Raw genomic sequence first — 11,981 nt, 5'->3', positions numbered from 1 at the left:
TTAAATGTAAGCTACATCCCGGTTTACTTACAGTTTGACACCGGGCTTACGCATTTTTTATTAAGTCACAGTTTGAAATTCACCACGAAAAGCTTGACCAAAGCTTACCTGCAAAGAAAGATATAAACAGAGATTATTAGTAAACAAATAATTTCAAATAAAAGCTTCACATTTGTAAAGCCGGCTAAAAAGCAGGCTTGTCATTTTAAAAGCTTTAAGAAAGCTGCATACTTTCTTTAGCCGATGTAAAATGGGGAACCTCAACTAATTTTAAAAAGTTCACAGTAATTAAAGGGTTTAGATAAAGATATTAGGTAATATCTTATATTCCACTTCTAGTCAGAACATGGCACTAGAGAAATACAATTAATTTAACAGGTATAAAGTTAAATATACGTATGTATTATCCTAAATTTCAAATGGAGAATAGCTTCCCTAAGGGAACTCCTCAAAAATGATCAAATGATTGAAAACATTTTAGTTCCGATTTTATTCGATTATGTAAGACTGCCAGCATATCAGTCCTCCAAAATGCGCAAGGAAGTGGAAGTGTTACGCAACCCGATAACCAATGCAGTTCCTCATTTTCCCCATCGGAACGTATATTTTCCAGCGGATCTAAGTAATTCGATGCGGTCAGGTGCGTTAATGCCAATGCCATAATACGATCATGATCACCCTTTGGCAAATTAATGGCATTTTAACAATTTCATTAACGATTTCGGTTACAGCCGATGATGATTGCAATTAGCCACACACATTAAAGGCGAGCAATCACAGAAGCTAACGGTGCGTAGAGGTATAATAAATAATTCCCAATTGAATAATGCATTTTGGCCGGCTAAAATCATTTGTTAACAAAATGCAGTACACAGCAAGGCGTTGTGTGCTTGGCTAATTGCAGCAGGCACTGCTTTTTGCCATAGATATCAGTGTTTTCTTCACCATTTTTGTTTTTTTTTTTGCACTTGGGTCGCGGAAGACGGCCATAAATCTGAGCCACATGCCCAACTAGATTCCATCTCCATGTGTGGAAGCACTATAGGCCCAACATTAAGGCCCCAATTCCGAATTCAATTCCAATTGCAGCGCTCTCAAGTGCAACGCATAAATATTTATGCTGCAAAGCAATGACCGTCCAAAATTTTACAGTCATCTGAACGAAAATGAAAGTTGCCCGCAACCGGCGGCTTCTCAGGCCCCACGATCCCCTTTTCCTTTTCTGGCTGCTCCATTTCAAACCTCGCCACTTTTGCCCCCACGAAATGCGGCACTTGAAACAATTTATGGAGTATTTAGAATTTTCAACCCAAGCCCGCTTTTAAAACTTGGAAAAACGTACATTACGTAGGTAAAAATTGTCATAGAACTAAAACGGAATGTGTTTTGTGCAGCTTATTACCAATGCTAATGATCCTTATCATTTTTTGGAGGTCTAGGGTAAATTAATTTTTTGGTAATTTTTCTTACCCTTTTTTAAGGCAAAAAATGAGCAAAAAATGTTCAAAAATTAAATTCTCCTTTTTGAACACAGTTCGATTGGGAATTAAATTACGAGATTAACGAGGTATGACATTCCATATTTGGACCAATATTTCCAATGATATCACTGTTTAATATCTTGAAAACGATAATATTTTACAATATACGTTATCACCTCCATGATACTTATGAAATTATAAAATAAATGATATTTTGGTGTACCACTTTTTTTCCAGTGCAATGTCAAGCTTAAAGTCGGCTTTTTAGCCTAACTTTTGGCCTGGTTGTCGGAAGCCGGCAACATGGAAAAATATATTTGCATTCGCAGCGGAACAACAAGCTGCGCCGCTCCGCTGGCGAAAATGGCGAAAAAAAAGCATCTTGCTCACCCCTTGCATTTATTCATTTCGGTCTTCGTGCTGTTTTTCCATACAGTTCAATGGAGGGGCAATTGCACCTGATAATGCCCCCAGAGGTCGCAGGTTTCACAGCGTGGTTCAACTCTTTGACTCGGCTAATGAATGAAGCTAATGTGAATGGATTTATTTTGAATGGGTTGTGGGTTTCCGCTGACAAGGCGGAATCGTCAGAGGGAAAACAACGAAATATATCGTAGTAATAATCCAAAAGATTTTAGAAATGATATTTTTGTTGAAAAATATATTAAAAATATATACTACTGAGATAAACAGAGCTTATCCAGATAAGTACAAGCATATTACTTTCAAAAGGAAATAAATACAAAGTTGGACAATAATATGATAAAAGTAACACGTGTAACTGATTAAACAGGTAAGCTATTATATGTAATATGTAAAAACGTATAACTGAATAATATGATAAGCTATTTTCAACTGAAAACTGTGATATCGCAATACTTCGATCTCATACCCAGGGGCAAGTACTCCTAATAAATTTGGTATCGAGCACTTTTACCCTTCGCTTGCATTGGTTGTCAGATTAAATGGAATGGAGTACGAGTAAACTAACCGGAAATCTCCATCTCGGTGCCGATCTTTATGGCCTTGTTGCTATTGGGCCCCCAGTTAAGCGCTCAGCTTTTGAATTGGGAATCATGAATAATAAAACGGTAAGTCAATTGCCAGACTTGTAAATCGCTGGCGATGATCGCTGCGAGCAGTTTTGGCTCAGCCAAAGAAAGCCCCCAAAACTGGCCGACGAAGTACTTCTCTTTTCCCAATGCATCGTCCCATCTCTTTCCGTATCGATATCCCCGTCCTTTTCTGCTAAGTCCCGAAAAGCTTTTGCAATGGTAACACAAACGTTGAATGGAGCACGTAGCTCAATGACAAAGCCCGAAGACAGCCGATTCGAAGCCCCTAGAAATGAAAACGAAATCGAAAGTGCCGTCTTCTCATGGCGGCACACTGGAAAAAATTTGTAAGAAACTCTATGCCCAAATGATTTTACCAAAGTAACAAATGAAAGTGGTAGGTTCGTACTAAAACTAATTCTTAAGTCAGATAAAACGATATGCAATTATATCGCTACCAGGGAAAATCTAGGAAAAAAGGAAAAAACTAATATATGTTGGTAGACATTTCATATCTTAGCTATATTTGAATATTGAACTCTTTAAGTTTCTTGCAGTGTACCCATTTTGTAAGCAGCTTTACGGATATTTCTCCCTCTGTTTTCAACTCTCTCTATCGGCCTGAAGCTCGGACTTTTGTTTGTGCTTCGACTTGGACTCTACGTATATTAGTTGTTGTTATCATTTGGGAGTGCGAGTGAAAAGCTTTCGAAGGCCGTACGAAAAGCTACTTCTTCATCATCTTGGCCGTCTTCAGCCAGGCAGTCGAATGTGGCCAAAAGCAAGACCTAAAAGCGAATTGCTCATTGAACAAGACGAGCTCGTGGCGTGCGTTTCGCAGTGAGCGGCAAAATATATATCTCAAATATATGTATATCGTATATCGGTAGTGAAACAAAATCGCCGTGCACAATTATCACTTGAAGAAGAAATTACAGTGCAATAAATCGTACTTTGTCCCTTATTTTTTGTTTGTTAATTTTTTTTTTTTTTTGCATTATCTGTTGCCGTTTTGAAAGATGAAAGACGGCAACAGCAGTCATGGTAATAGTGAGTGAGACAAAGGAAAGTGGCAGGCAGTCGCGTTCAGTTTGAAGCCGCCACACCACAGAAAAAATATAAATAAATAATCCGTACTAACTTCGGAGCAAGAGCAGCTACTGGAAAACCAAAGCAGCGGCCACAAAAATAACAACAAAAAACCAGAGGCAAGTGTACTAAACTCAAGTGCAAGTTAATAAATACATACGAAAGGTCTTTAATATTAGTATGTTAAAAACAAACAAAGAACAAGCATAACTTAAATGTATTTGTAAACTCAAAGAAGACATTTAAGATATTTGTTTACATTTTGAGCTGGACAACAAAAATGCCGCAAAAATTCAAGATTTATCATCTGTCTCTTGCGCAAAAGATGCATTGTTTTAGCGATTCTCTTGTAACTACACATCTAGTTAGTAATTGCATACAGCATAATAAATACTGAATAAATATAAGAGCAACTTTTACAAGCTTTATAAATACATTCGTTAATAAACACACAAATAAGCATTAACTCGTACATTAACACCTATTTGCATTCATCCAAGACAACATGCGCGCACATCAAGTGCGGTCATTTTCACTTTTATTTTTATGTAACAATACCGATATCTGACCCTTTGGCAGAGATGGAAACCAAATGGGCGCCAAAAACGAAATTAATAAACATAGGTAAATAAATATTTGATAAAAAGGAGCGAATACTACTAGTAGCCAGATATTCTTATGTAAGACTCCTCCCAAACACGCCTTGCAGCTAAAATTTGTTTATTTGTTTGCGGTCGATTCACACTTTCTACCGCCGCCGATACTCCACCGATCTGTCCGATCCAACGATCCAGCGGTCGGTATATCCACCTCCTCACACCTCTGTGCGAATTATTATCAATTTGTGCACGTCGCAGTCATAAAGAGGCAATCATGGAGCGCGTGTATCGCCACTGGCACTGTGTATGCATACGACTCGGGCAATTAAAAGCGCCAAGCAGGCCAGCAAGAAAGTGACACTATAGAGCCAAAAGCTACATAACCATATGATTTCAATAGTCAAGTGAGAGACGAGAAAATGGAACAGGACGATAAGTTGGCCCAAATGCAAGGGTCAGTCAGTATGCAAGCCAACAAAATTCCTAAAGAATAACAAAGTGGAGTTTTCTAGACATTTTTAAAGCTTGTATTGAGGGCACAGAAAAATAAAGAATACCAACATGAAATTTTTATTACAATTAATTTATGCAATTATAAAATAGAAAGCAAGAAAGTCAGAAAAGATAAAGTATCTGTCAATTTAGATAAGTTAAATTAGCCATATATGTAGAAATTTGAACATTCACTATAAGTTCAGTTTCAAATATTTATTTTATGATAAAAGAAGTTATATTCATGAAAATATATTTAAATTAAAATTATATGAGACGACGACTTTATGAAATTAAAACCACCAAGTAAACGCTTAAAAGTCAGTGAATACACCTTTCAAGCTTTAGACTCTCAATAAATCACAGTCTCTTCCCTAACGTAGAGTTAGTAATTATTTAATTTACAGGTGTCACTTAGCAACTGCAGCGCACATAGCACGGAAATTAATTTTTCAATTGTTTTTTTGTCTACTATTTCTACGTTTCTCGTGTGTGCTTGTTGGCCAAGTTGGGCTTCTTTAATGTGTCACGGTACCATGACTCAGCCAACTGTCGAGAAAGCGTTCAGCTGGAGTAAAGTAGCTAAAATTACTTGCCACATTCGGACTAGATTTATGCGGCTATGCGACGACCCACAAAGGGCAGGGCACATAGAAAAAACAAACAAGCAAGCCAACAGAAATCCGTGAAAATGTCGTCAATTATGGGGCATAAAGTCTGGCCATAATTAAAAGCTGTCAAATCATAATTGGCAGGCAGTTGAGCACCAACAATAAAAAAAAAAAAAATAAGCCAAAAACTGCGGCCAGTTGCTAACAATGTGTGAATTGCATAATGACGACCTGAACCAACGAAATAAATGGATGAATCGACATCAATGTGATGTAAAAATGCCCGAGAAAACCTGGCCCAGTATTGCGTCAAACAGAAAAAAATAGACATGCGTATATATCTTGGAGGGTTTTCCTTTGTCACTCCGCCCAAGGGCGTTGCATAAATTAGCGGGCAGTGTTGCGTCTGCCTTTAACGGGGATTTGAGTGAATGAATTTTTCAGATTTTGGATTTAATTTCTGCCGTCTGCCGCTGATGATGTTTGTTTTTCGTTTTTTTAGTGTTGTTAGTTACATGGCAACCGTCGAGCCGTTCAAATCGCTGGAGCGAAATTGCCTGGCAAAAATCGTTATATACACATATATCTCAATTTAGCTAATAGCATTTTGCGCGGCTAAAAATAGACAACTATTTTCGGTGCAGTTAATTAATCGAGAGCAGTTCCAGTTACATTTCTTTTGCAGTGTTGTGACAGAGGTACCCAAAAAAAACAGAAAACATGAAACAAAAAAAAGGGAAAAATAAAATAAATATTACATACAATAGTGATTACATGAAATACGAGTACCGTATGTAGGAAGCTCGATGTCGCTTGGCTTTCACTGCGATCGCTTTAAATCGAGAGCGCAGGGGGAAAACTGGAAAAACCACAGAAAACACAACAACAACAGGAGCTGGACGGCAATTAATGCCCCGATGCCGCCAATGGACAAACAAAATAACGAAATTGCATTTTACAGGCTAAGACATTGAGACATTCGAGACTCTCGAGAGACAAGAGACAAAAAAATCAAGAGTCGAGGATTTTTTTCTTGCTGTTTGCTTTTTCCGCCTGTCAAACGGCATTGAACTTGAAAAACTAGCCATCGAGAGAAAGAAAAATAGAAAAATATACACAGCCGCGGAAAGACAATATAATACTATATACAAATAAGAAAATGAAAGAAATGGCTATCTAATGAGATGCAGCTGACATCATTTGAATATTTATATTTTTAAATTCAATTTCAATGCGGTTTGATAACGTTTTATTTTCGTTGCTTGCGAAAAATGTAAACAAGTTCGTTGCCTAAGTCTTTTGTTTGACTGCGCGTGTGACAGCGCCATCTGTTGGTTAACGATTGCCAAACTGGAGGCTTTGGAATATATACACGAATTTTGGATATATTGCGGCTTCCGCTAGACAATAATGCTTGCATGTTGCTGATTTTCGAGCCAGTTTCTGTTTCGTTTTTGTTTTTGCCTGCCAAGTCATGCAACAATGGCAACCATGTTAACAAGAAATCCGAAAAAGCCACTACAATGCTCATCAGTTACCCATCAACCATAAATGGACGATGATAGCGAGGCTCCCACGCTTTTGATTGTCGTTATCTGGAAATGGTCGAAAGCTGGTTGCTCCATCAATGGATTAGGGTGGGAAATATTGAGATGTTGCCAGCCAAACCGAAATAATGATTGCAATCAAATCAATCACAACAATGGGGTTATAAATTGTGGTTGCTTGAATTATATTTTCTTTGAAAATTAATAAAGAGACGGTTTATGTAATAGGTATTGCCACATTTGTCCGTTCTTATTAAAAAAAAAAACTACCAGAAAAGTAAACTGAAATTATATTTAGCAATACAAGAAAGTTACTTTATTACATCATCACTATATATTATTCGTATGTTAAGTTTTTTCTCACTTATTTAACATGTAATTAAGTGACTTAAGTTTACTTTTATCATTGCAGTTCTGTTCATATTTCTGTCAAAATATGGGCCAAGAGATATCGCAACAGCAAAATCAGCAACACCAACAACACCAGCAGCACCAACAACAACAACTACCCCACCACAAACGACAACCACAGCGAAAAAGCTTCAGCGGAATTAGCACCACCAATCAGCCGATTTACACGCCCACAAGTCACCTATCCACCAGCTCCTCCTCCACCAACACCAACGATTATAGCCACAATAATACCAGCAATAATAATAATAATCAGAACTACCGATTGCGTCACAAGTACAACTTAAGCAAACAAACCTACGAAAGGAGCAAAATTGCAGCGAGTGCAGCGAGTACAAGTCAATCCGATACGGATTCGCATTACGCCAAACTAAATCTGCAGAGAAGTAGTTCGCAGAGTTCGGATAGCGGCATCTACAACTCGTCCTGTCACTGCAGTTCCATATCCTCGATATCGGCCGTCAGCAGCAGTGCGAGCAGCAGTCGCAGCAGCAGCAGCTCTAGTCGCGGTTGTCCCAGTTCTCTGGTGTCCAGCAAATCGAACCGCTCGTTGGACAAGCAGAAACACTACCTAAGCCATCACCTGTACATCAAGTCCTATCTGGACATCTTGGAGGAGGACGAGCGGGCACGGGCTCACTTCAAATCCGCTCGTCCGGGCGGCATTCGCAACTATACACCCAAGATCTTGGCCAGCGGGGAATCGAGCTTATCGGGCAACTCCAGCACCAACACAGCTCTATCATCCAGTGCTCCAGCTCATTGCTACGGACCGGGAAAGAGAACAACAGTCGGTGGAACAGGCGGATCAGTTGGAGCAGCAGGAGTATCAGCAACAGGAGCACAGGGAACGGATCCGTGGATTTGACAATTACTGAAACATGGCGTTTGGCACAATGACGTCTTTGCTTGGCATGATCCCGCTGCTGGCGATCGGAATGAATTTCTATCGCTATCAAAGCGTAGATCCCGAGAACAAGGTCCAGGAGCCAACCGTCGTAAGTTGAATGTTCCAAAATATGACAATTATTAATAAACATCGTAAGCTTTAAAATATTAACATTTAGTTATGGGTATCTATTCAACTAACTGTTTTCCATATTGGTAACTGAGCTCTATCCTAATGGGTAAATCCTAATTACTTGATCCTTGTAGGTATTTAAAGTATCTTTTACATACGCTTATAAGCAAAAAGAATAAATATATTCAATTAACTTCCCATTTCTTTTAGATACGTCGTCAGTATGATTTCGTGGTGATTGGCGGTGGATCCGCTGGAGCTGTGGTGGCGAATCGCCTGAGTGAGGTGCGCAACTGGACCGTTCTGCTACTCGAAGCCGGCGGCGATGAAACGGAGATCTCGGACGTGCCAGCTCTGGCGGGCTATCTGCAGCTGACGGAGTTGGACTGGAAGTACCAGACTACGCCTTCATCCACCCGCCAGTATTGTCAGGCGATGAAGGGCGATCGCTGCTTTTGGCCAAGAGGAAAAGTCCTGGGCGGAAGTTCTGTTTTAAATGCTATGGTCTATGTTCGTGGCTCCAAGAACGACTACAATCATTGGGCATCGTTGGGTAATCCGGGTTGGGACTACGACAGCATGCTCAAGTACTTCCTGAAATCGGAAGATGTACGAAATCCCTATTTGGCCAAGACGCCATACCATGAAACAGGTGGATACCTGACGGTACAGGAGGCTCCATGGCGTACACCACTCTCGATAGCCTTCCTCCAAGCAGGCATGGAGATGGGCTATGAAAACCGGGACATTAATGGAGCCCAACAGACGGGCTTTATGCTTACGCAGAGCACGATTCGCCGCGGTGCTAGATGCTCCACGGGCAAGGCCTTCATCCGCCCAGTGCGACAGCGTAAGAATTTCGATGTCCTGCTCCATGCGGAGGCCACCAGGATCCTGTTCGATAAGCAGAAGCGAGCCATTGGCGTGGAGTACACGAGGGGTGGCCGCAAGAATGTGGTTTTCGTGAGAAGAGAAGTGATTGCGAGTGCTGGAGCTCTGAATACTCCTAAATTACTGATGCTTTCCGGAGTCGGTCCCGCTGAGCATCTGCAGGAGCACAATATCCCTGTTATTTCGGATCTCCCAGTGGGCAACAATATGCAGGATCATGTGGGTCTGGGTGGACTCACCTTCGTGGTGGATGCTCCACTGACCGTCACCCGCAATCGTTTCCAAACCATTCCAGTTTCCATGGAGTATATACTAAGGGAACGTGGCCCGATGACATTCTCGGGCGTGGAAGGTGTGGCCTTTCTGAACACCAAGTACCAAGATCCCTCGGTAGATTGGCCCGATGTCCAATTTCATTTCTGTCCCAGTTCCATTAACTCCGATGGTGGCGAGCAGATAAGGAAGATACTGAATCTGCGAGATGGTTTCTACAACACAGTGTACAAACCACTGCAGCACAGTGAAACCTGGTCGATACTGCCCCTGTTGCTGAGACCTAAGAGCACGGGATGGGTGCGCCTGAATTCGAGGAATCCGCAACATCAGCCCAAGATCATACCAAACTACTTTGCCCACCAGGAGGACATCGATGTGCTGGTCGAGGGCATCAAGTTGGCTATCAATGTCTCGAATACCCAGGCATTTCAGCGTTTCGGCTCCAGATTGCATAATATACCGCTGCCAGGCTGCAGACATTTGCCATTCCAGTCGAATGAATACTGGGCCTGTTGCATCAAGGAGTTTACGTTCACCATCTATCATCCCGCCGGCACATGTCGCATGGGACCCAGCTGGGATGTTACGGCCGTGGTGGATCCGAGATTACGGGTCTATGGGGTATCTGGAGTTCGAGTGGTGGACGCCAGCATTATGCCAACGATCGTGAATGGGAATCCCAATGCTCCGGTCATCGCGATTGGCGAAAAGGCCTCCGATTTGATCAAAGAAGATTGGGGCGCCAGGCGGGCGCACACTTCCACTTAGTTAAGAAGTTGTCTATCGCTAATTTATGTTTCAACTAGTCAAATGTGGATTAACTGATGTAATATTATCGCTATGTGTTTTTGTTTTATCAAATTCCTCGTTTTGTTCACCGTTAAATTTATGCTTAGTTATTTGGATAAGTTTAGTGTACAAAGTCCCACAAAACTGTTTTTTTTATTACTTTATCAAGCATTTTATTAAATATTTATGTACCTATTTATGAAAAAAAAATCGTTTTTTACTCTTATTACTTGTTTATTTATTTTGACACGTATAAGTCGGCTATTGGCGGGGACTTTAAAATGGATCTTCTTGTTATATTTAAAACACCAATAAATAGCTATTTTAATTGATGATTTTTGTTTTTCAATTGAGTTGAGTTTTTGACTCTGTTCGTATATATTAATGGAACTATTTTCTAACTATTCACCAATGTTTGGTTTATCTGATGTAAGTTTTCTGGATAAATATATTATATATTATTATATTATTAGGATTTACTAAATTTTCAGTTGTCAAATACATTTTATCTACATGAAGCCCCATGTAACTCAAAAAATTCTCAGACTCTCATGTAATCTTACATGATAACTGTCATTAATTTGATTGTTATTTAAGCCGAAAGAATTGATAAACAAAATGATACAACGATAATTTTAAGTAGTAAAACTAATACTCATATATACCACACAATTTAAGATTTAAGAAAATGAATATCTTAATTATTGTATGTTTATTTTGGATTAAGTCGTTTGGAATGCACTTAGCATGTACATGAACCGTGGTCAACCGTTAGCTAAGACTTAAACCACAGAGAAAGTGAAGTCACGAAGTTTATAATTTGTATTCAATTTTTCAATTTGCCTTAAGTGCTGGGCGTTTTTTTTTTGCGCACGCCCCTTTTGGCCAGCTTTTTGGGCTGCCCACTCTTCCGCTTAACGAAAGCCAAATGTCAAAAATTGCCACTATGATTGAAAAATGCCCCCGCGAAGGCCCCTTGAAATGTATAAACTCTATGCATTTTTAATATGCTGATGATGGTTTCCGTAATCCCCCCGCCCCATTTCTTTTGGCCGTGGGCGTGGCTTTTGATAGCCAGGCTTCCGTGTTGCCATCTAAATGAGAAACAAAATATACCGTTTCGCTTTCGAGCGTTCAAGTGTGCCAAGGTTATCCAAATTTGTTGACCACATAGCCAGCTTTTCGGCACGTTTTATTTCGTAGGTGTCAGTTGAAAGTTTGGGCAATGCCCTGTCGACAATTATCGACTGCCAGCGAAAAGCCGGACAATTGCGAATTTCGCATGCAACTTCCAGGGAAGCCCAGTACCACACACCACCCCTCCTTCAGTAATATTATTGCAAAAATAAATAACAACAAAGAGCAACATAGCAATAAATGAAACCGAGTCTATAAACCACCCAAGGCGATGCCCAGACTTCTTATATAAGGCCCTCTTTCGGGGTTACGGTATGGTATGGTATGGTATGGTATGATACGGTATACAGTGGGAAATAACTAATAAATAAATGCAAACAAAGTTTCGGGCAAATATTTGGTTTGATTTTAACGAAACGACAAGTCATTGCGACCGCATACTAATGGAAAGTGTTATGCCAAAGGTGAAGATGATGAAGATGAGCGGGGAGACGGAATGATGACACTCTACATATAATATATATACATAGAGCAGGGACAGCCAAGATCGGCGGACGTGCGCTGAATATCTGTGTCTGTGGT

At 40.2% G+C, this 11,981-nt stretch overlaps 3 protein-coding genes across 8 annotated transcripts in view; 2 read left to right on the top strand and 1 right to left on the bottom strand.

Moving 5' to 3' along the window:
- Window positions 1-11,981, bottom strand: part of LOC117146396 (flotillin-2) — a 94,692-nt gene that overhangs the window by 46,363 nt on the left and 36,348 nt on the right. The gene's annotated exons all lie outside the window — the stretch shown is intronic.
- On the top strand, window positions 3,545-8,178 carry LOC117146399 (probable serine/threonine-protein kinase cdc7). The gene is made up of 2 exons (XM_033312582.1): window positions 3,545-3,744; window positions 7,287-8,178. Exon 2 carries the CDS (start codon window positions 7,311-7,313, stop codon window positions 8,151-8,153), a length of 843 nt encoding a protein of 280 aa, XP_033168473.1. The 5' UTR covers window positions 3,545-3,744; window positions 7,287-7,310; the 3' UTR covers window positions 8,154-8,178.
- On the top strand, window positions 8,148-10,425 carry LOC117146393 (glucose dehydrogenase [FAD, quinone]). Its single transcript, XM_033312567.1, has 2 exons — window positions 8,148-8,283; window positions 8,517-10,425. Exons 1-2 carry the CDS (start codon window positions 8,167-8,169, stop codon window positions 10,239-10,241), a joined length of 1,842 nt encoding a protein of 613 aa, XP_033168458.1. The 5' UTR covers window positions 8,148-8,166; the 3' UTR covers window positions 10,242-10,425.

This window comes from Drosophila mauritiana, chromosome X (assembly GCF_004382145.1).
Source record: "Drosophila mauritiana strain mau12 chromosome X, ASM438214v1, whole genome shotgun sequence".
NCBI classification, from domain to species: domain Eukaryota; kingdom Metazoa; phylum Arthropoda; class Insecta; order Diptera; family Drosophilidae; genus Drosophila; species Drosophila mauritiana.
Note: the sequence above shows the minus strand (reverse complement) of the source record. Positions and strands in the feature narration are given on the sequence as shown.

Bases quoted from the DNA above. Each gene is read 5' to 3' on its own strand.
- LOC117146393 (XM_033312567.1), top strand. From the start codon at position 8,167: ATGGCGTTTGGCACAATGACGTCTTTGCTTGGCATGATCCCGCTGCTG. The intron at 8,284-8,516 runs GTAAGTTGAATG...CATTTCTTTTAG, and splicing joins AGGTCCAGGAGCCAACCGTC to ATACGTCGTCAGTATGATTT.
- LOC117146399 (XM_033312582.1), top strand. From the start codon at position 7,311: ATGGGCCAAGAGATATCGCAACAGCAAAATCAGCAACACCAACAACAC.